Source organism: Schistocerca piceifrons, chromosome 1 (assembly GCF_021461385.2).
Source record: "Schistocerca piceifrons isolate TAMUIC-IGC-003096 chromosome 1, iqSchPice1.1, whole genome shotgun sequence".
NCBI lineage: Eukaryota > Metazoa > Arthropoda > Insecta > Orthoptera > Acrididae > Schistocerca > Schistocerca piceifrons.
In genome coordinates this window covers 1,150,542,304-1,150,564,221 of record NC_060138.1, presented here as the reverse complement: position 1 = coordinate 1,150,564,221, position 21,918 = coordinate 1,150,542,304, and the positions used below count along the sequence as shown (strand labels likewise).

General features: G+C 42.6%; 1 protein-coding gene across 1 annotated transcript in view; it reads left to right on the top strand.

Annotated features, from left to right (window-relative positions):
• LOC124778758 (RNA-binding protein Musashi homolog Rbp6) overlaps positions 1-21,918 on the top strand; it is a 1,305,122-nt gene that overhangs the window by 215,055 nt on the left and 1,068,149 nt on the right. The window contains exon 2 of the mRNA XM_047253666.1: positions 3,023-3,107. Within this exon, the coding sequence (XP_047109622.1) occupies positions 3,023-3,107 (85 nt within the window). The remainder of the gene's footprint in view (positions 1-3,022; positions 3,108-21,918) is intronic.

Sequence of the window (21,918 nt, the reverse complement as noted above, 5' to 3'; positions counted from 1 at the left end):
TCAGTCCCCTAGAACTTAGAACTACCTAAACCTAACTAACCTAAGGACATCACACACGTCCATGCCCGAGGCAGGATTCGAACCTGCGACCGTAGCGGTCACGTGGTTCCAGACTGAAGCGCCTAGAACTGCACGGCCACACCGGCCGGCAGCTGGTTACGAGGACAGCATTTTGGCACAGTAGAACAGCGTAGATAATCTGCAGAAAGCACGGGCCACTACCTTCCATGACACTGGGTACTGGAAAGTTAGTATAATGCTATGACAAATGTCTAAGCCAGAGCGGCGACTACAGTGACGAGCCAAAACATTATGACCACCTGCTTAACAACTTGTTTGTACGGCTATGGGACGAAATACATCATTGATTCTGATGTCAAGGACCTGACAGTTTGTTGGTAGGTGCATAAGTATGTGACATCAGATGTCTACTCACATATGTTGTATTTCGCATAAGTAACGGGTCGCTGATTTGTGTACGCGGTGATGGCGCCCAATAGCGACCCAAATGGGTCCCAGAGGATTTAAAGCAGGCGAATTTGCTCGCCGAGACATCAATGTGAGTTCACTATAATGCTCCTCAAACCACTGTAGCACGATTTTGGCTCCGAGACACTGCTGAAAGGGCGGCCGGAGTAGCCGAGCGGTTAAAGGCGCTACAGTCTGGAACCGCACGACCGCTACGGTCGCGGGTTCGAATCCTGCCTCGGGCATGGATGTGAGTGATGTCCTTAGGTTAGTTAGGTTTAAGTAGTTCTAAGTTATAGGGGACTTATGACCACAGCAGTTGAGTCCCATAGTGCTCAGAGCCATTTGAACCATTTGAACACTGCTGAAAGATGACATCGCCGTGGGGAAAGACAAGAAGCATGACGGGATGCAGGTGGTTCACAGCTGTCATCATGTCTTCGATTACTACCATAGGTCCCATGTAAGCGCAAGAGAATGTCTCCCACAGCATAATACTGGTCCCACCAGCCCTGCGTTCGTGGCGCGCTGCACGTTCCGAGCCGCCGCTCACCTCGATGACGGCGTTTGTGGAGACGACCGTCGACCCACTGTAGCAAAAATGTTTCACTCGGAGAGCCGACACGTTTCTCTTCATCGACCGTCGAATCCCGATGGTCCCGTGCCCAGTGTAATCTTAATTGACGATGTCGTTGGATCAACATGCAAACACGCAGGGGTGGTCGGCTGCGGAGCTCCATGTTCAACAATGTACGGTGCGCTCCTAAACACTTGTGCATGCACCAGCACTGTCCCCTTTCGGCAGAGAAGCCTCAAATGGTTTCTAATGGCACTGAGCACTATGGGACTTAACATCTGAGGTCATCAGTCCCCTATAACTTAGAACTACTTAAACCCAACTAACCTAAGGACATCACACACATCCATGCCCGAGGCAGGATTCGAGCTTGCGACCGTAGCGAGAGAAGCCACAGATCAGCACCTATCCTACTTTACAGAGCTAAGGCTTCGAACTCCACGTTCTGTGAATAATCGAGGACGTCCAATAGTTCATCGCCTGTTCGTAGTTCCATTGACCTTTCATCTCTTTTCGTACATGCTCACGACAGTAGCACGTGGACATTCGACCAGCTTCGACGTTTTCAAGATACGCTTTCACAGGCTCTGCATAATAATAATCTGCGCTTTGTCAAATTCGCTTGTTCCAATGGATTTCCCCATTAGCAGCTATATCTTCGCTAGAGTGATCCCCCGTCCGCGTGTGTTCCGCTTACATTTTTTCGTTATCGCGTCACGTGCCTGAAATGCCACCAGACTGGATCCAACGTCGTAATGGGCAGTGGTCATAAAGTTTTGGCTTGTCACTGTATGGGCAAAGTAGTTGGAGGGTGTAGCTAAATGTTGCAAATGAAAAGTTTTTGATTTTTATTGTGGCTTCCATTTCGCCACCGATCAGACCTTGAAAAAGAAAATAGCCCTCGTATGTTGTCCACTGTTGATATCCTATTTGGAGTAAAGTGAACACGGCGGAGCACCTAAGTAACTGAATGGTAGTCATGTAAGTGACTTCCTTCATTATGTACACTCTTCTTTCAAATGGCTCAAATGGCTCTGAGAACTATGGGACTTAACATTTTAGGTCATCAGTCCCCTAGAACGTAGAACTACTTAAACCTAACCAACCTAAGGACATCACACACATCCATGCCCGAGGTAGGATTCGAACCTGCGTCTGTAGCAGTCGCGCGGTTCCGGACTGAAGCGCCTAGAACAGCTCGGCCACCGCGGCCGGCTTCTTTCATCTTTTATGAAATATTATCTTGTGAAGAGGAGTGATAGAAAAATCGTACCATTAAATGCAGAGATTTTTAGCTAAAATAAATGAGCGAAATTGGTATACTTTACCGCGGTGCTATCTTGCGTTAATTCGTCTGAAGTTTTGAGGTGTTACGAACCATCTTCCCTCTTTTTACACCCATGAGTCTTCATAAAAGTACGAAGTAGTAGAGAGGAAAAATTCCTGGTGCGAGGTGAAGGACATCAGTCGTACCGTATTCATTGTACAGTTACAGTTCAAGAATCAGCTGTACACAAATGTCCGTTGCGACGTTTTAATCTGCCATGAGATGTAAAATTCAGTACGCTGCTCACTGTTGGCATATAGCTTCTCACTTATTAACATTGCTGTTGCATGCGCTGAATAATAGAGGAAACGGTTGTAACGCACCCGTCACTGGTTTTGACCTGCAGTCGGATCAGTGAAACTAATTTGGAGCAGCACGGCCGGCTGAAACGCCGAGAGGACGCCGATTTTTTGCTGTTTATGAAATTAATTTGCTGCAAGCGCTGTGTGCCTTCTCCTTCATTCTCTGCTTTCTCTCTTTCTCTGTCTCTGTCTCTCTCTCTCTCTCTCTCTCTGTCTGTCTCTCTCTGTCCTTTTACCAGCCTTAGATTTACAGTTTTACTGTGTATTCTTGTCTAGCTGTTGTCTGCCTACGCAAGTAGATGTCTGTTTTCCTTCTTGTTAGTAAAATTTTCTTATGTTGTCTTATAGGGGCTTCGGGTTTATCACGTTCGCCGACCCGGCTAGCGTAGATAAGGTTTTAGCCCAAGGCACGCACGAGCTAGACGGTAAAAAGGTACCGTAGACACTTTTACTTCTATTACTACTGCTGCTGCGGCCTCCGCGCAGCGCCTATCGCTTTTGGTTCCATCTTTATTAATTTGGTGACAACGACTCTGAGGGAAATTTCATCGAGCTCGACAAACGACCTGCTGACGGACTTGTCTCTGTTCATTCGGGCAGATGAAATGCTTGATTCTAAAACACAGTTTTTGCTTGTCGGTGCAGTGTACGTCAGTGTGACGCGGAGAGGTGCCGAGAGAAATGCACCGATCGAATTTTTCTCTGCAACATCTCTCGGCCGTCACAGAGGTAAGTGGCTTGTGTAGAGACTTGCTGCTCGTGCAGGAAGGAAACACTTTGCATTTCATTCTACAAGAAGCTGGCATACAGTGTAGCAAAGGATACCAGAGAATTAAAACAGGTTTCATTCCTTTTTTGCTATTCACATGAACCTGAAATTCTTCGCGTTTGCTGTTGACGACGTGGCTGGTTAACACACATTTTTTTACACTCAGTAGTTCGGAATTTTTCTTCTATAATCTCGACAGGGGAGTGGTTAGAGTCGCTGTCTTCGGTGTGGAAGGATCCGGGTTCGATTCCCGGTACATCGCGGCTTTTTATGAGGTAGGGACATCTGTAATCGGGTACAGCCTCGTGAGGTCAAATGATGAGTTGCTTGAATATAAAAGCAGAGGTACCATCAGGAGTCATCCACTGCCTGTAACGGCTTAATGGCTGACGTGCCTGGGGACACGCTAATCACATGTCCCGTTATCGTAGATCACTCCTCGTACTGCCTTATAGGGAGCAGTCAGTCAGTCGGAAGAGTTGTAAGAGGTGTTTACATTTAGTTTCGAATCTTCTGTTCACTGGAGTTAAATATCTTAAAGTACGATCTTTCAGTTTAAGTCTAACCGTGGCTGGCATGAATATCAACCGAAATACGCAGAATAACTGTAACTGGCCACATTTACTGATCTTTATACTATTCGTTTCAGATTCTTATACATCTGTCTTCAAGCGCGTTCATTGATACGATTAGTACATACTATTATTTTGTAGGTAAACTGTACCCCTGTGGCTGTCTTCTGGAATGCTTGGTCCTTAAATAAGACTCGTTACGGTCACTCATGTACATCATTTCAAAGGTGAATATGTTAGAGACATTCACATGAATAATGTCAAGTTCCCTAGCGGTATCATTTAGAGTGTAATTACCGAACTTGTTAACACATTTCTCGCGAAATGAGATAAGACAGATTTTCTCTTCTCTTAGACGACTTTTGATCACTACGAAGCTAATTACACTACGAAAACACGTCTTTATCAGATGAAAGAGAGCACTAACGAATTTTCGAATGTGGAAAATTAGACTACAGAAATATCTCGAACTTAGTGTACGCACCACGCTGAAGCCGTATGACAGACTAGGACTCACACACAAACATTGTTTTTCACAGGCAGTGCTCTACCACGTAAGCTATTTGCGCACGTTTCAGAAATAGACTTTCAACGGCAAACATCTTCCATACGTCTGCTGTCATTCCAGATTTGGGAAAATCAGTGAGTGATATACTCTTGTTGCCGTGAAAGGAACGTTTGCACAAGGTAACATTAACCCTGACGATTCGGGGATATGAAGGATATATATAACATTCCTCTTATAAATATTACGTACGTGCAGATATACAATAATATTTTGAATCCATCATTCCCTTCATCAGATGATGCATATCGTTATTCCGCTTAAATTTTCCGATGTTGTTTATGTTTTGATACTGGGCTACTTGAAAGGATGGCTTACTTCTGCCAAAATACTCGTGCAAATTACAGCTACTGAAATTGGAAGTTGTTCTACTATGACAATGTTTTCTTGGGTCTACCAGCACAGTACAGTAGGACACAACACATCAGTTCCGAATGATCGTCACGCACTTCACACGTCTCCATTTAGAAATCATTTGTGTCACTTAATTTGTGAGTATAACATTTTTTCGTTCTTCAGAAATCTCAGCACTCAAAGAGCAAACCTTACCTTTCGGTTCTGCTGAACACGCCTCCTTTTACAATGGGTGATAAATAAAATATTCGTATTATCGTCACTCGCGTCATACTCAAAGACTACAGATTTTTAACGGGTGACGTAGGATTAGGTTACAAATCGTCCCACAATCTGTCAATATTAATTGCAAATACATTTTCTTCCATCTTTCGAGTGCCTTCGCTTCAGTGACACGTCTTCAGTTAGTTGTCCACAGTGGTTATGAAACTTGTTTGGCTGACCATCGTCTATAGTACTTCCTCTTCTCATTCATTAATACTGTCTTTCACAAAATATTTTGACAGCTCTTTGAATAAAAAGAAAAAAAAAGTGGTGTTTGAGTCTGTCTCACTGTAAATCGTTACATGGTATTGTAATATTAACAGTTGTGGGCCTGGAGAACAACATATGTCCGTGTTTCCTTTTTGTAAAAATAGCTGCACAGCTCTTTCCACGTTTTGAAACTAGCATTAACAATACAGAACGAAAGCAAAGTGTTTATCCTTCTTCGCCAGCAGGAGGTATTAGTGTTGTTTGGAGAGTGGTCAGTGCCCGATTAGAACTCATAGTCTGTCAGCAAATTAATAACGATGCGTTTGCTGTAGAGTAATTAACATAAAGACCAATGTCTTATAGTTATAGCCCTATAAACGTTTACATTAGTACAAGTACATAATGAGTGATAGAATAGTCGTAGCTGTTAAGGTACAAATAGAGTTGGATTTTCTGTGGTGTGGAGTACTCTTCGTTCTACCATACATTTGTCGCGGTCTTTTAGCTCACTAACAACTTTTTCAGTGCTATAGACTAGTTTTATCTAGAATCAGAGCAGGAACATAATTCAGATGATAGTGAAATTAAACTATGAGAGAGATTAATTGTAGAAAATTGCTAGTTTTACAACATTCAGTGTTCATTTCTTAACCTAGGTTTCATCTCTAGCAAACTTTTAAGACAAGCTGATGTAACCTTCACAGAATTTTCTGTTGTATAGTGTTGTCAGTATTTGTAAGAGACCCTTCCAGAATTGTGAAAGGAGAGAAGATTCATGGAGACGGATCCACCAGAAGGTAAGTCCCAACAACAACAAAATACTCTTTTACTACGCGGTCACTGTTTAATTCAGGTAAAGGAGAGATCGTATGCGAGTAAACACTTTACAACAAAATTTGACCATCGACTAAGACCGTGTGAAGTCACCATTACCGGGAATTTCACCACCTACTTTCAAGGCCACTATTTCTCATAATACATTGTACATATTCTTCCCTTCCACTGGTTCTTCTGTGATAAAGAATGCTTACTGTATGAAATCACTGGCAAGTTTCATCAGTGAACGTATTTACGCTACGTTATAGGTACTCCTGATTACAGATGATCAGAAGGAGGGGGATAATGGGACCAATGGGAATAAAGTGTTAAAGTGTTCGGTCAGCTTACGGATTTATGACTTCCTAATTTACAAATTTTTCTTATGATACTGATTGTCTCCCTGTGTCACAGAACTGCTAATAGCTTACATTTAGTGGGGTGACCTCCTTAGATACCCAGCCAAACTATGAAAACAAGAGAGATGTAGCATCATCCGTAAACTAATACATTCCGAAATCACCGTTATTCTTATTCATACATATTTATTTACATAATATGTTATGAATACAGTCTCACACTATCGAATTAAATGAACTTCTAGCAGAACGACGAATGTAATCTCTGTCTCAGCCATCATAAGCAGAGTTAAAGTTATTCGTTGCTTGCGGCGCTACTTTTGATACAGTTTTCCTCGAAGAATTTTTACCTCTTTCTTACAATAAGTCAAACACCTTCAGTATCACATTATCTGCAGTCGACACAAAGATTCGTAGAGTTTTCGACTTAATTTTGACGGTAGACTCACGTAAAATATATTTATTTAGGAAATATTTTTTCTCGCATGCTGTTAGACTGTCGGTAGATATTAACTCGGGTGATGCATTATTCCATTGAGTTTTGAACTTTTTCTGTACATTACTTATAATATCGCAATACAGAAGAGATTTACTTATACATCGTATTTTTTGTCCAAGCGATGTTCAGATTTCATAACTGTTGTTGTTTTATGTGCCAAATGGTATCGTTTTAGTAACATGTGACAATGACAACCTGTACGAGCCGCTCTTTGTCTCAAGATCTTTTATAAATGAATTAGCCATAAATTTCTCCGTTTCATTGCAGCACAGTTATGAAATTGTCCCCATAGAGATATAGAAATGTATGTACTTGTTTGTAATAGCGTGTAGACACACAGAAAGTTGCACGACAGTGTGTCTTTTTATGTTCAGCAAAAGGTTTGCTTCGAAACGTTGTAATGAGGCGTGATTATTTGATTGCTCATACAGATAATCAGTTACCAGTGACACGTGTAGTTACATGTATTCCGTATCCTTTCATTATATTTTGTTTCTCGTGCCTTTATTTTAAAGTTGTGTTAATCTCACCCATGAAGAAAGTATACGGGGACGCTGTAATGGACATCAGCAAAGAACGGCGCTGGGTGAATAAGTTAGGTGGCGGAAAAACGGACACTGCAGATAAACCGCACAGCGGCCAGAGTGTGACATCTGTCACCGATACCAATCGAGGACGTGCTGAAGAAGTGATTCGACGAGGCGGACGCGTTAGAGTTCACAATGAACATCGAAACTTGGCTTTTTAAAACCCTGGGTCAAGAAGCAAAACCCTGAATTTTATCAAACTGGTTTTGACGCCTGGATTCAGCGATGGTGCAAATGTGTACAACTGCATGGTGGCTGTGTGGAACGTGTTGTTGTGAAGAGGACAGTTCAGGCTCTATGATCTCTACTAATTCCATTGTTATATATTCATTATTAAATTGTTCGTGACACAGCAGTGTTACTTTTTGATCCACACTCGTACCTCTGAGTTAGTCGCCCAACAGTCAGCAGTGTTTCCAAATCAGACCAATGTAGTTGTTTCACTGTTGTGTAATTATTTTCGACAGACGAATATTGCAGGGCTTTAACAGACAAGTGTGGTTCCACTAATTGGGGTCAGAGAACCGCCAATCTAAAGTGAAATGGTTACTCATTGTCATAATTTTAATTTGTTTGGTAAATAACTTCGTGGGTGGTGTTACACGACGCATGCCGAAGTACGTCTGTTTAGAGGTGAACACGGCCGCCATTGACGACCATTTTAAGTGCTGAGCAGTGTGCAGTAGCGACCCTCTACATCAGCGCTTGCGGCGTTTATCCGCTGCGACTGCTGTTACGCGGGTGACGTTTGTCCACACTAGCGCTGGTGTCGTGTTTATCTTTTAGCGACTTTATGGCCGATGTCAGCGGTGCGCAGTTAGTGGAGAGAGGGTCGGACCGCTCTCTCATTAATTAAACTAAGCTGTTTGCTTCCGTGTCCAAGAGTTCGCCACTGATTATAAGTACGTAATCCCTTCCGGCCGTAGGCAAACATTAAGGCACGCTTTCACTTTCGACAGGGGATGTTCCAGTTTATACAGCGAGAGAGTGAGTTTGCCGATGTAACTATTTCAGCGGTGACTGGGCAAACACTCTCAACAAGACCATGAAGCTCCGGCGACAGATGATATTGCAAGTCGGCCTTTAAGCCACGATAAGTGGCGCATCCGGTGTTCACTCCGTTGCTTGAGGCCATCTATTGCTGACGTGTAATGGTTACCAATGGAAACACGAACGATGGCGTAGCAGCTCTCTTGAGCTGGGGAGTGCCAAATGCAACAATTGTTCAACAAAAACGAACGGCTGCAGTACAGTTTAAAGGGACCTGCACAGGGGAAATGCGTTAGTTGCCATTAAACTGATCTTACAAGAGGATGCCACGACGTTAGGACCACGGATTGACTTTGACTTCAGACTTTGTACACCTTTAACAGACCATTAAAGCAACACAGTGTGAAGGTAGTAAGGTGCAATACTCAGGCAATTCCTAGAAAATCGCAAGGCAAGTTTTACGCGTGTATTATGTGACTGATGTATCTGTATGAAGCTGTCGGCAGTAAGAATTTATTGTGGTCAAGTGTTTGACGTTCGCGTTTCGCCAGAGTGTCGCGGACAAGGCAACGGTTTGAGTCCCGCTAAAGGGAGTCACCTTCATTTTTGTACTACAAGTGTAAGTTCTTGCTACGTTAGCAACTTCTCATTCCTGATTTGATTTTCATTTGATTTGATTTTGACAGGGAAGCTAAAACAGCTTTGGTCTAACCCGCCACTGCCCGCACCGAAACCGATTTTATTGTGCAATATCTCTCCCTGTACTTCTAGTAAAGCCAACCAATGGCCTTAAAAAGTGCAAGGAGTCCCTTTACCAGGTTTTTGTTACACACACTTTCTTCTGGTCTAGTTGTCCCGAAGATTCTGTACCTTTTGCTCTTCAATGCTATGCGTTCGAAGCATCATCACAGGTCCTACATTTAGGGTCTTCTTCCGTTATACCTATTGTGTGTAGGTGTTTTTTGAAATTCTCATGGCCGGTGATCAGTCCAGTCATGAGTTTAATCTCTTTCCTTTCACGGCTTACCATGTTCTTGTTTATGGACCTTGGTCCAATATTCTACGTGCTGTTTCCTAAGCCAGTTCCGTAGTTCTGTTTTTATCATAGCCTTAGTGAGTGTCAGGACAGGTTCCGGTCCAATACATGGAGTCGTTACCCCCATCCTGACCAATCTGTCGGCTTGTTCATTGCCACGACCCACACTAGGTTTACCCTATTGCTTCCCCTTATCTACACCAGAGCCCTGTGGCATTCTGCAACACTACATTTACCCTATTGCTTCCCCCTATCTCCACCGTAGCCCTGTGGCATTCTGCAACAATCTTAGATCTCGTTTCAGAAGCTGCCAGTGATTTCAGGGCTGCCTGGCTGTGTGAATAGATGTAGATGCTACGGTCCTTGTAGCACCTACGCATATTCTCCTCCGCACATGCCCTGGTTGCAGTAATGTCACCTTGGAATACCAAGGCCAATTTTCCTAGAGAGACGATGCCCTCCAGTCTTGGCTGAACCATGCACACCCCTGCCTCAACCCTTGGTCTGCTTTAGACCCATCCGTGAACCACACAGTGTCCCCCATACGATGTCGTACTGTTTTTTTTCCACTGCTCCCTGCTTCCAATTAGTATATTGTAAAGCTTGTTGAAGCAGTTGGGAGTTATTATATAGTCGTCTGGCATTTCCCCAGCTATTCCGATATTTACTACACTCACTATGTAAGTGTGTGATTCTGGATATACCAATGAGATACAGTTTTTACCATTTTTAAGTCAGCTGCTGCCTCCATCTTGACCCAAAGGTATAGTGGAGGCATGTCCATCATGGTTTCCATCCCAGCAGCTGATGTGCTGCTAATTCCGCCTGTTATGGCTAAGCAGGCCAGTCGTTGCACCTTAGCAAGCTCCTTAGCTGCAACCCACTGTTCTACCTTTTTCCACCACACTATGGCCTTTTAGGAAATCCTACGTCAAACCAAGAGGGTGTATATCCAGTGCATACTTCTGGGGCTTAAGCCTTTCTGGTACTCACTAGAGTAACTTTCGCCTTGGAGCAGGGGTCCATGTTAGTTTCTCATCTAAGGCTACCCCTAGATATTTCACTATCACCTTCACAGGTAGAGTTTCATAGAAGAGATTCCAACTTGAGTGTTGGCTATGCCTCTTCGTGAATGGCACCACAACAGTCTTCTTAGGATTAAGCCTTAAATCCTGTTTAATACACCAGTCTAGCACAATGTCCAATGCACCTTGTGCCATATTTCTAACTGTGTCAGTAATTTGCCAGGTATTACTATGACAAGGTCATCTGCCTATCCTTTGTAAAAGCATTGCTCTGGAATTTAGTTCCTCAATTGGTTCGTTCACCACTAGATTCGACAATAAAGGGGACAATCTCTAGTGGTGTTAATTACCATATTTCCATTTATCATGGTAGCCTCTACCTCCCTTCCACTAAATATGGCCCTGGTCCACCTACATATAGTGGTCCCCAGGTCATGTACCTATGCTGCCCTTACTATGGAATCGAAGGTCTTGTTACTGAAGGCCCCCTAGACGACCAGGAAGATGCAGAGGGCTATTTCTTGGAAGTGAAATGCTTTCTTCACCCTCCCAGTGAGTTGATGGATAGCTGCCTCACATGTTTTATGTGGTTAATGTGCGTGTTGGTTTGAATGTAGAGGGGCCTTAATTAGCCTTCTCTCCCCAACGAATACATTAACCAGTTTTTCCAATGTTTTGAGAACAAAGGAGGACAGACTGATTGGTCTCATATCCTTGGCCTTGGTATGATCAATTCTCCTTGGCTTTGGAATAAAAACAATCTTCACTGCCCTCCAGGAATTGGGAATGACTCTTGCTGCTAGGCACACTCATTGGCCGATTCCCAGTCCTCTCTTCGAGAGCGTGAGAGTCATTGTCTCTCTGGGATTACATCTGGTCTGTGTTGTCCGGCAGAGCATATTGAGCAAAGTGAGTTTTGAGGAGCAGTTCCAGCATCTCATGTGCTGTCTTTGTATATTCCCCATCCTCCTTCCTCAACGTACATCCTGGTTTGGTTGGTACTCTAGTGAGGATTTTGTGAAGTCTGGCTTGAGCAGCCATGTTCTCCACTTCCTCACAGAATGCCTTCCAGGATGCCTCCTTTGCTTGTGTAATTTCAATAGTTGACAAGGGCCTCAAGATATTTTACCTATTATCCTTTACATCTTGCAAGATTAAACAGTATTCATACCTGTTTTCTTTGCGTTTCCAAGTTATTATTCCACGAAGGCATACTCCTATTTGTGCACTTCTTTGTGATTGTGCAGTTGTCCTGATACAAAGCTGTTATGGCACAGGTAACAAACAGCCTCTGCTACTTCCTCAAACTCTAATGGATTCCTTATCGAGGTTTTGATTTCCGATAATCTTAAGTCAAGGTCCTATGTGTCTCCCAGTCTGTTTTCCTAGGATTCCTAAAGGTCATGGTCTTTCTGATTCCCATTTCAACCTTGAATTTAATGTACATGTGGTCCAATGAGGATGGCTCTAACGCCACATGCCATTGTTTGACATAGCTGCCCATCATCATGGAACCGAAGGTTATGTCAATTACTTCTTCCCTTCTGCTATTCTTGAAAGTAGTTTCATTGCCCCTATTCAGGACCACCAAGTTGTTAGCTAAGAGAAATTCCAGGAGGTACTCACCTCTACTGTTGGTGTCTTTGCAGCCCCACATTAGTTTGTGGGCATTAGCGTTGCATCCAACCAACAGTTGGTCACCTTGCCGATGGCAAGCTTTTGTCAGTCTCCTCACCTCTAAGGGAGGTCTTCGTAAGGAAGGTATGCTGTGTCCCAAACATTTTCCCTTTTGATACCTTCCTCACATTGCTGCATTCTGATGGTCACTTGGTCCCTGGAGCAGAAATCCATCATTGGCATGAAAGAAATTCCATTTCTTTCATATATACATGATCTGGAGTTTCTTAGATTTCTAGCATAAATCAGCGTACCTCCAGTGCAACCGAGGCCCGATACACCCCCTTTATATAAGTAGGGTTCTTGTATCAGGGCCACGCCCACTTCCTGCGTCTCCAGGCAGCAGCTAAGGACAGCAGAGGCCCCTTTACTGTGCTGCAGATTAATCTACAGCACCCCAGTCTCCGTCTTGCTGCCATCCTTGCCTTTGAGGTCTTCGGTAAGCCTGACAGTGAACTGCAAGAACCCTTAAAACAATTTCAGGTCTTTCTCTCGCATCGCTTTCAGGGACTTCTTTCCGACCTCCACCACCAGGGTTCGTCCTTCTGGTACAACCTCCTGGTTGATTACTCTCCAGTCCTCTGTCGAGACGTTTGAGTTCTGGACCTCTATTTTTTCGAGCACAGTCTTAGGAGAGACATCCTTAAGGAACTTTGGTACTCATATTGATTCCTTTGCATTCTTAAGGAGCTCCGCCGCTGTTATGACCAGCAGCTTCACGTACTCCCATGGGATATCATGGGCATCTTATCCTTAAGCCATTCCACCGTGTGCACCCCATCACAGACAAAAATGAGGGCACCACGATCTAGAGAGACCCTCCTGAAGTTGGGTTCTGGACCAGTGTACCCCCCTCCCCTCCCCCAGTTTTTTCAAAGAGGGAAATCTGTACAAGTTACTCCAGCTGCGAGGTGATGGCTACCAGTGGATAGCCTTCTTGGATAACTGATATCTTAAAAAACCGAGATTGCGGCACTGTAGGTCTGTTTCCCTATTACTTGATTTGGTTTTGTCTGAGCTCACTTATCCTGGGAGGAGGGAGTCTTAGATTCCTCCCATATCCTCTAGCTGCCTGTCTTCGACATTGTGAGGGTCTGCATATCCACATCAACCCGAGACAGTTTTTCCTTAAGATCTTAGGCTCAAGCCCCTTTAATTCCCTCCACTTGTCTCTGTGAAGCCATTCTTTCCGTTCCCTTTGTTTCTGTTCCCTGAGGAGTTTTCTCCTCTGGGCCCAAGACAAGGCTTTAATCTTGATCTGGTCCAAGTTCTCGGTTACAGTTCCCACTTCTGGCTCATGTTTAGACCCTGCTTCAGTAGTGGGAATGGCTTCCATCGGTCCTGACCCAGATTTTTGGGTGTCTGAGGTCTCAGTTTGCCTCTCAGTTTTAATTTATTGTCTTTAGTCGTGTCCATCTGGGTCCCACGAGATTTGGGGATCGACAGGGTCCCTGCGCTTCGTAAGGTTACTTAATCAGAGAGGTCACTCCTTATCTGTGAGGCTCCAATTGCGACACATCTTCCCATGTGCCACGCAGCTCTCAGCACAGATCGCATCACACCTTGGTTTGGATAAGGGAATGGGGTAAGGACTAGGAGTGGATAGGGGAGATGGGACGTTGTGGGACACTTAGTCTGATCCATCAGCTAAGGCCTTCCGGCAGTAGGTTCTCTACCTTCGGCACAGCCCTCAGCTTCACTCAAATACACAGGTCTGTCCACCCACATGGACAGTGCTTCATCAAGGTAGTGTCCCCCGGAGAGGTACGTCTCACCGCTACGCAAATTAACTGCCAAATGGGGGCTGCTTCTGTGTCTGAGCTTGAAGCGTCGATGTGTATAGTAGTTCCAGTATTTTACCAGACTGATACCTTATAGGGATTTTGCAAATCATGGCAGACATACATTTTCATGAAAACAGTATGTGTTTCTTCATTTACTTGTCAATAGTTATAAATATGTTTGTTCCAATAACTAAATTTAATTAATAATAATAAATAGTCGAATAAGGTGAAATTCACTAAACTTCATGCAAATACACCTGTTTTTCTAATTATATTAGGCCTCAGATGCCATATAAATTACATGAAACGACCAGTGATGAAAGAAATATAGGTTAAAGTTTAGTTTGAGTGGAAGTCGAACTGTCGCCTCATACACGTTCGTCTTATGACGATCGAATGCTAAGTACTTCATCACCCTGAACTCTACGTAGTGGCACATAAGCGACATAATAGACACGTAAAACTTCTCTTGCGGTTTTCTCGCCATTACCAGAGTAGGGAACCCTACTACTTGTACATTATATTGCTTTAATGGCCTACCAAGGGTGTACAAAGTTTGAAGTAAATCTGTGATCCCACGTCGTGGTCTCCATTTGTTAACATCACTGTCGAAAGTGAAAATATACGAGTGCAAGATGTTTCACAATCTTTGCATCTAATGTCTTGGGTTGATAGACGACGTCATGGAGATCACCTTTTACTAGAGACAAACTGTTGTCATTTCCCACTGAAGCTTGCCGTCATTTAGTATTCGCTGGCCCTGGAACGACGATGTTTCATCGAATTAGTATGACATACTGCCAAGAGTGATTTTCAACAAAAAATCTTAAGAATGATAGTCTATAAGCGGAGAGAGAAATTTTAGAGGCGAATCAGCAATTCTAATTTTTCCGAGCCTGTTCCCTTTCATATGGAGCAGATCACTGGATTACAGGCAACACACAAGGCATACAGACGCTGCAGAGTGCCTATGTTCCCTAACCTCTCAGGGGCATAAAAATTACAAAAGGACATACAGCGTTACCGGAAGCCTCAGGTAAATATTCTGTCTGTAAGCATCTAACAATAGTTGTTTCCCATGACGTGGGCGATCGCCACTATGCGTTTGCTGTAAAGACTTTGAAACACTCTCTTTAAGACAAACAGTGAGAAAATGAAATTTGTAATGGATTGTATGATGAAAGGAGCAGACTTGTCTTAAAAATGCATATCTGATGAGAAAAAATTATTCATATTAACGAAATTCTTGACATGGATCCTTTCCAGACCTCAGTTTCCTTGATCAGAACACGACAGAAAGCAAAATTGTGGTGCTAAAAGAAGGAAGACCTCATAAATGGGAGTTGATCAAGGACAGTTGACAGAATATGATAATCGTGAGCCTGATTGGGCTGCTGAGCTACAGAACAGAATTTGAAACACATTCTGTCAGTTAGCCTTTTGTAGTGTTTCTTTTGTTGGACAAGAGTATGCTGTACAGTCCCAACATTAAACACTGGAAAATTTGATACTCCTACATGTATGGACAACATTGTCCCACAAATACGTAACAAGTAGTTGCAATCTACCTGGTCTGACAAGAACCTTTTGGTTAAAATATACTCGCCTCAACTGGAAATCCCCTGAAAATAATAATACTGAGAAAGTTTTAGAACAAGTATCCCACTTCAGTTGTATAGGATATGGTGTCAGGCTTTACTACGACAAAGGCAGTGAGAAGAAGGTTAATAAAGGTATCTGTTAATAAGCTATCTGTGGAACAATTGGGAGAACCTTAGGAAGTAAACAAGAAAGGAAACGCAAAGGAAATTGTATAAATCTACAAAATGGTTCAAATGGCTCTGAGCACTATGGGACTCAACTGCTGAGGTCATTAGTCCCCTAGAACTTAGAACTAGTTAAACCTAACTAACCTAAGGACATCACAAACATCCATGCCCGAGGCAGGATTCGAACCTGCGACCGTAGCGGTCTTGCGGTTCCAGACTGCAGCGCCTTTAACCGCACGGCCACTTCGGCCGGCTATAAATCTACAGCTGTACATTCTCTTGTATATGATTCCGAATAATGGACACTAACAAAAAAACAAATCACATATATGTCCAGCAGATATGGAGTTCATGAAATGTGCAGCGAGCTGTAATAAAATAGATAAAGTAAGGAATTAAGCAATATGATCAGATCTTTTCAGTTAAGGACAAGTTAGAAGAGAATACAAGGAAATGGAAGGATCATGTTGATAAGGGGGTTGAAGATAGATCGCCAAGAAAGACAATGAATTATCGACTGACTGGAAAGAGAGAACTAGATAGACCTCATAAGAGGTGGATGGACGATAGAGTCTGGAACAGGTGACTATAACGCATAATCCTTTGAAGAAGAAGAAGAAGAAGAAGAAGAAGAAGAAGAAGAAGAAGAAGAAGATGATGATGATGATGATGATCATGACCATGGTAAAGTCTTAAAACTCGAAGCACTCCAGGACAGGAAGGAAAAGGAAACTGGCACAAAGTGACCGGAAGACAGGAGAAAGAACCAATGTGAAAAAATTAAGGAGTACTGGAAGAAAAGGAAATAACAAAGTATTAAGAATTGATTTTGGAATGTGGTTCCTAGGAGGCCTTAACGCAACAAGAAGAAGAATGAAAAAATACCAATTTTGACACGTACTCTTTTCCTCTGGAGGAGGCACAAATGTGATGCCCAGCATATAACCTTTGCATTCAACTCAATGCATCTTCATCTCAAAAGTGCATTTAAACTTAGTTCGCCCCCGGTAGCTGAGTTGTCAGCGCGACAGAGTATCAACCCTAAGGGGCCGGGTTCGATTCCCGGTTGCGTCGGAGATTTTCTCAGCTAAGGGACTGCGTGTTGTGTTGTCCTAGTCATCATCATTTCATCCCCATCGACGCGCAAGTCGCCGAAGTGGCATCAAATCGAAAGGCTTGCACCCGGCGAACGGTCTACCCGACGGGAGGCCCTAGTCACACGACATATATATATATATATATATATATATATATATATATATATATAACTTCAAAAAGTTGGGAATTGAAGCAGGGACTTAGACACACAGTCTTTTGATTACGAACTGAATGAAGACGGATCATTTTATCTTGCTTCCAAAATTATGGCGTTCGAAATCGGTTTCTGCGTCAGATTTCGACCGTTTGCCACCGCTGTCTTGCGAACACAACGGAGGAAGCTAGAAATCGAAGACATAAAAGCATTCAAGGTCCCGCCGACCAAGAGATCAGTAGACACGAAACAAAAGCTCGAATTACACAACAATGACTCATATAATTGGCTATGACACTCTGAGTAACCATCCCAGTATTCATTTTGGTAAACCACAGAAAACCTGAAAATGGATACCCGAACTGGCATTTGAACTACATTCTTTCGTAATGTAAATGCTGTTCCTTAATCTTTACTCCAAAAAGCTCGGTAAAATTCTTTTAATATCGCTGTGCACATAGTGCAGCAAAAGAAATATGTTAGTTCGTTGACTTCACCTGTTCAACGCATAAGCGCTTGTTAAATGTGTCTGGAAAAATTAACGAATGTAGATATGCCGAGGAAACGGCTAATTTTAAAAGAAAATGTGAGTGGAGTGCAGACCAGAATTAAAAATGTAGAGATGTCATAATCATGAGCGCCAGAAGAGGAAACTAATTGCGAGAGGAAACAGTTAGAGGATGTCCAAAGCAGATGAACAAAATCCTTTTTCCGCAAATTAAGCTCACTGCGCACAAACCTGAGCACATTTCCGTGTGTTTCAGCTTAGTGCGTTTTGCGTAAACCACTTAACCTTTCTGGCACAGAAAATAAACGCTGTACAGTAATATCAGACTGAGAAATTGCATTACTGTTGGGTTCCAGTTGTTTCCTCCGAGAGAAGTAAATGCTGTTTTCCATTTTACGTTGCGTAATTCTTCTGAATTAAGCATCAACTGAAGTTTCAGAAGGATTACGTGCAGACAATGGAGGTAAGTACGTTACGACAAGCCCAAGATAATTACATTGTGTTAATTCTGCATAATTAAATTTTTCTTCCTGATAAAACTAGCACGAAATAAATTTGGATTATTTAATTGTATCACCTTTACGTTTCGTCCTTTTGTAGCAAACACCCTCAGAGAGAATAAAATGGTGCTGTGATAAAGATATGAATATGTTGTCAGGGAACGAAGTTCTAGTATTTCCAGTGTCGCCGGACTTATTTAGCTTCCATGTCACTTTCAGATCTTTTAACCCATGTCACCAGACGGGACGTCACAGTAGATTCCTTGATGTCTGTTTAGCGTCAAAATATGCATCAGTTTTGATGACAGAGCCAACAAAATGGCGATAAGTCCTAAACATCGTGTGTAAAGTGAGTCATTTCTTCACATTTTCTTTCATTGGGCCCTCCCCTAAACTAATTACAAAATAAATTATATTTTTTTATTTCTTCCCGTTCCTGCAATATATGTTTTTTAACTATATACCATTTCCCAAATTTAAATTATTTCACGCTGATTTTGAATGGCATTCGGGCGTGTGGAATCTCTCCTTTTTTAAAACGATTCTTACATATAAGTCTCTTAGTCTATTGCTCTATCTTCGTTTATCCTCATCAGTACTGAGCACAGATTTCATGTATGAAAAGTATTTTTGCTCATTGCTTTGTTCTGGGACAAAATAAGACTAAACTAGTAAATTTAGGAAACTGGTGTGATTGGCCAAAGTTTCAGTATATAAACAAGATAAATACTATTTACGTTAAAAAACAACTGCAATAAGTGCAGTACTCAGAAAACTCAGGATCAGATACACATAAATTATAGAAAGAGTGCCACTGGAATGTGAAAGTGTAAGTCGTGACTTGACGAAGACCCCCCCATACATCGAAAATAAAATATATCGCTGTATTGTAGTAATTAAATAAACAATCACTTATTCAATAGTGTAGGGTGTAACAGTGTTTTCTAAACTTATTTTAGTCCAAAATAATTAAAACAGACAGAAATTACCTTCATTTCTCGCATAGATACTGATAGTATTCTTCAAGCATATGCTGACACCTACTGGTAAAGCACAGAGACGAAATCAAATGATGCACAGAAAGCATAGTGTGGACAAAGCAAATTCAGTTTATTTCCTGAGCTAGAAAAACGTAAATGTTGGATGTAGTACATATGCTACATAAGAACTGAAGAGCTTAAGTAGTTCCTTATCTTTTATTTTTAACTGGTGACTTAAGAGACGTATCGAGTTCTTAAACGGCCGGTCGATTAATCTGTTGTCATTCATTCTCTGTCAAGTGTTCGCGAACTATCATTTATTTCTCCCACATTGTTCCTATTACATTATGTATGTTCTGATGTGTGTCATAATCAGTTGCTACGATCAGAAATTCTGTGAATTTTAGCGAACCCTTTCTTTTCCATACTATATTTCTCTACATGTATTGAGTTTGGTATTTAGTTGTAATCGCTCGGCTCATGGACACGAAGATAGGGATTGGAGGTCGCACAGTTTGCCTCGAATACTGTTTGTAACTGAAGAGAGTATCATGGAAAGAACACCGCACTGAAAGCAAAGATTCTCATTTAAGTTCCCTGAGCACCTATGTTACACCTTCGTATGAGAAGTACTGATCTGTTACATCGTAGCAAGTGCCACACAATACCTGTGAGTATGTCTAATGTTGACAACGGACGACAGTGTTCGCTTAAACAAAGATCCGAGGAAGCGTAAGCTCTGTTATCGATTTGAATCGAACGAACAGGTTGAGGTTCAGAAGGCAAAACGGATGCAAAATTATGCAGATTTAAAATGGTTCCAATGGCTCTGAGCACTATGGGACTTGACATCTGATGTCATCAGTCCCCTAGAACTTAAAACTACATAAACCTAACTAATCTAAGGACATCACACACATCCATGCCCGAGGCAGGATTCGAACCTGCGACTGTAGCGGTCCCGTGGTTCCAGACTGAAGCGCCTAGAACCGCTCGGCCACACCGGCTGGCTATGCAGATTTAATTAACATATTGATGAAACTACATCCTTCCTGCAACCGACCTTCCTGGGGATCGTGACCTGGAGTACCTCCCTCGACCCACGATGGGCTAGGCAGTAAAAACCGTTTCAGCGCACATTCTGTGCGATTTGCCGATAACAATACGACACCCTACACGTCCAGAATTGCTACAGAGTGGCTCCAGGAACACTTTTCTGAGTTTAAACACTTCCGTTGGCGGCCAAACTCTCCAGACATGAACATTATTGAACATATCTGGAATGCCCTGCAACGTGCTGTTCAGAAGAGATCTCCACTCACTCGTACTCTTACGGATTTGTGGACAGTCCTACAGGGCTCCAGCACTACTTCAGACATTAGTCGAGTCCATGCCAATCTTGTTGCGGCACTTCTGCGTGCTCGCGGGGGCCCTACACGGTATTAGGCAGAAGTACCAGTTTCACTGGTTCTTCAGTGTATTATCTGAAAGACAGGTTGCAAGAGGAACATGGTCATAAATAAAAGAAGGATAATATAATATAGTCTAATTACATCAGGCAGTCCAACAGGATTATGTAAGGAAAGGAGATTCACAAAGTAGTAACCGTGTTTGGCAATTTTGTAACAAAGTAACCGAAGATGCCAGACGTAAACGGGAAATAAACTACAGACTGGCTATTGCAAGAAAGGCGATTGTGAAAAACAGATAATTTTAATATCTAAGGTAAATTTAAACATTAGGAACCCTTATCGTAGACTATTTCCCGGGGTGCAGCCTTGTGTGGAACTGAAACGAGGATGATAAACAGCATGGACATAATGAGAATGAAATCATTTTCAACGCAGTGTTACGGAATAAAGCAGAAGGTTAGACGGGTGGATCGAAATAACTAATGCAGATGAACTAAAACGAACCGGGAAGAGTGAAATTTACGAAAAACTTGACTAAAATAAGTGATCGGTTGATAGGAAACATCCTGAGGCATCAAGACATAGCTCAGGAGGGAGCTCGGTTTAAAAAGGGCGTACGTCAGACGTCCTGCTCCACTGTTCAACGTGTGTATGGCAGAAGCAAAGAAGGGATAAATATAAATTTGACATGCGGATTTATATTCGACGTGAAACGATATCAGTGATAAGACTTACCGCAGACACTGCTATCGTTTGTGAAAATGAGAAAGAAAGACAGAACATATAGAAAAAAATGAGCAATCCTCTGAAAACAGAATATTGACGGCGAGTGAACCAAACAAACACTAACATTTTAAGGGCGAGCAGAAATGATACTAGTGACAACTGTACTATCAAAATTGTATGCCACGCAGTAGACGGAGCAGAGTAATTGTGCAGTATCAAACATAGGCAATAATTTATCAATTTAATTCCCGACGGTGTACATCTGGAGCCAAAGCATACACTTTCTCTGCCTGGTAGGCATGCACCTGCGCTTCCTGTCGTACTCGCCACACAATACTCATATGGTTCAAATTGCTCTGAGCACTGTGGGACTTAACATCTGAGGTCATCAGTCCCCTAGAACTTAGAACTACTTAAACCTAACTAAGCTAAGGACGACACACACGTCCATGCCCGAGGCAGGATTCGAACCTGCAACCGTAGCGGTTGTGCGGTTCCACTGAAGGGCCCAGAACCCCTCGACCACTCAATACTCGGCAGAACAATAATTTCGCGTGCATCTGATGGAGTGTTGACTGCAGTTGCCTCGT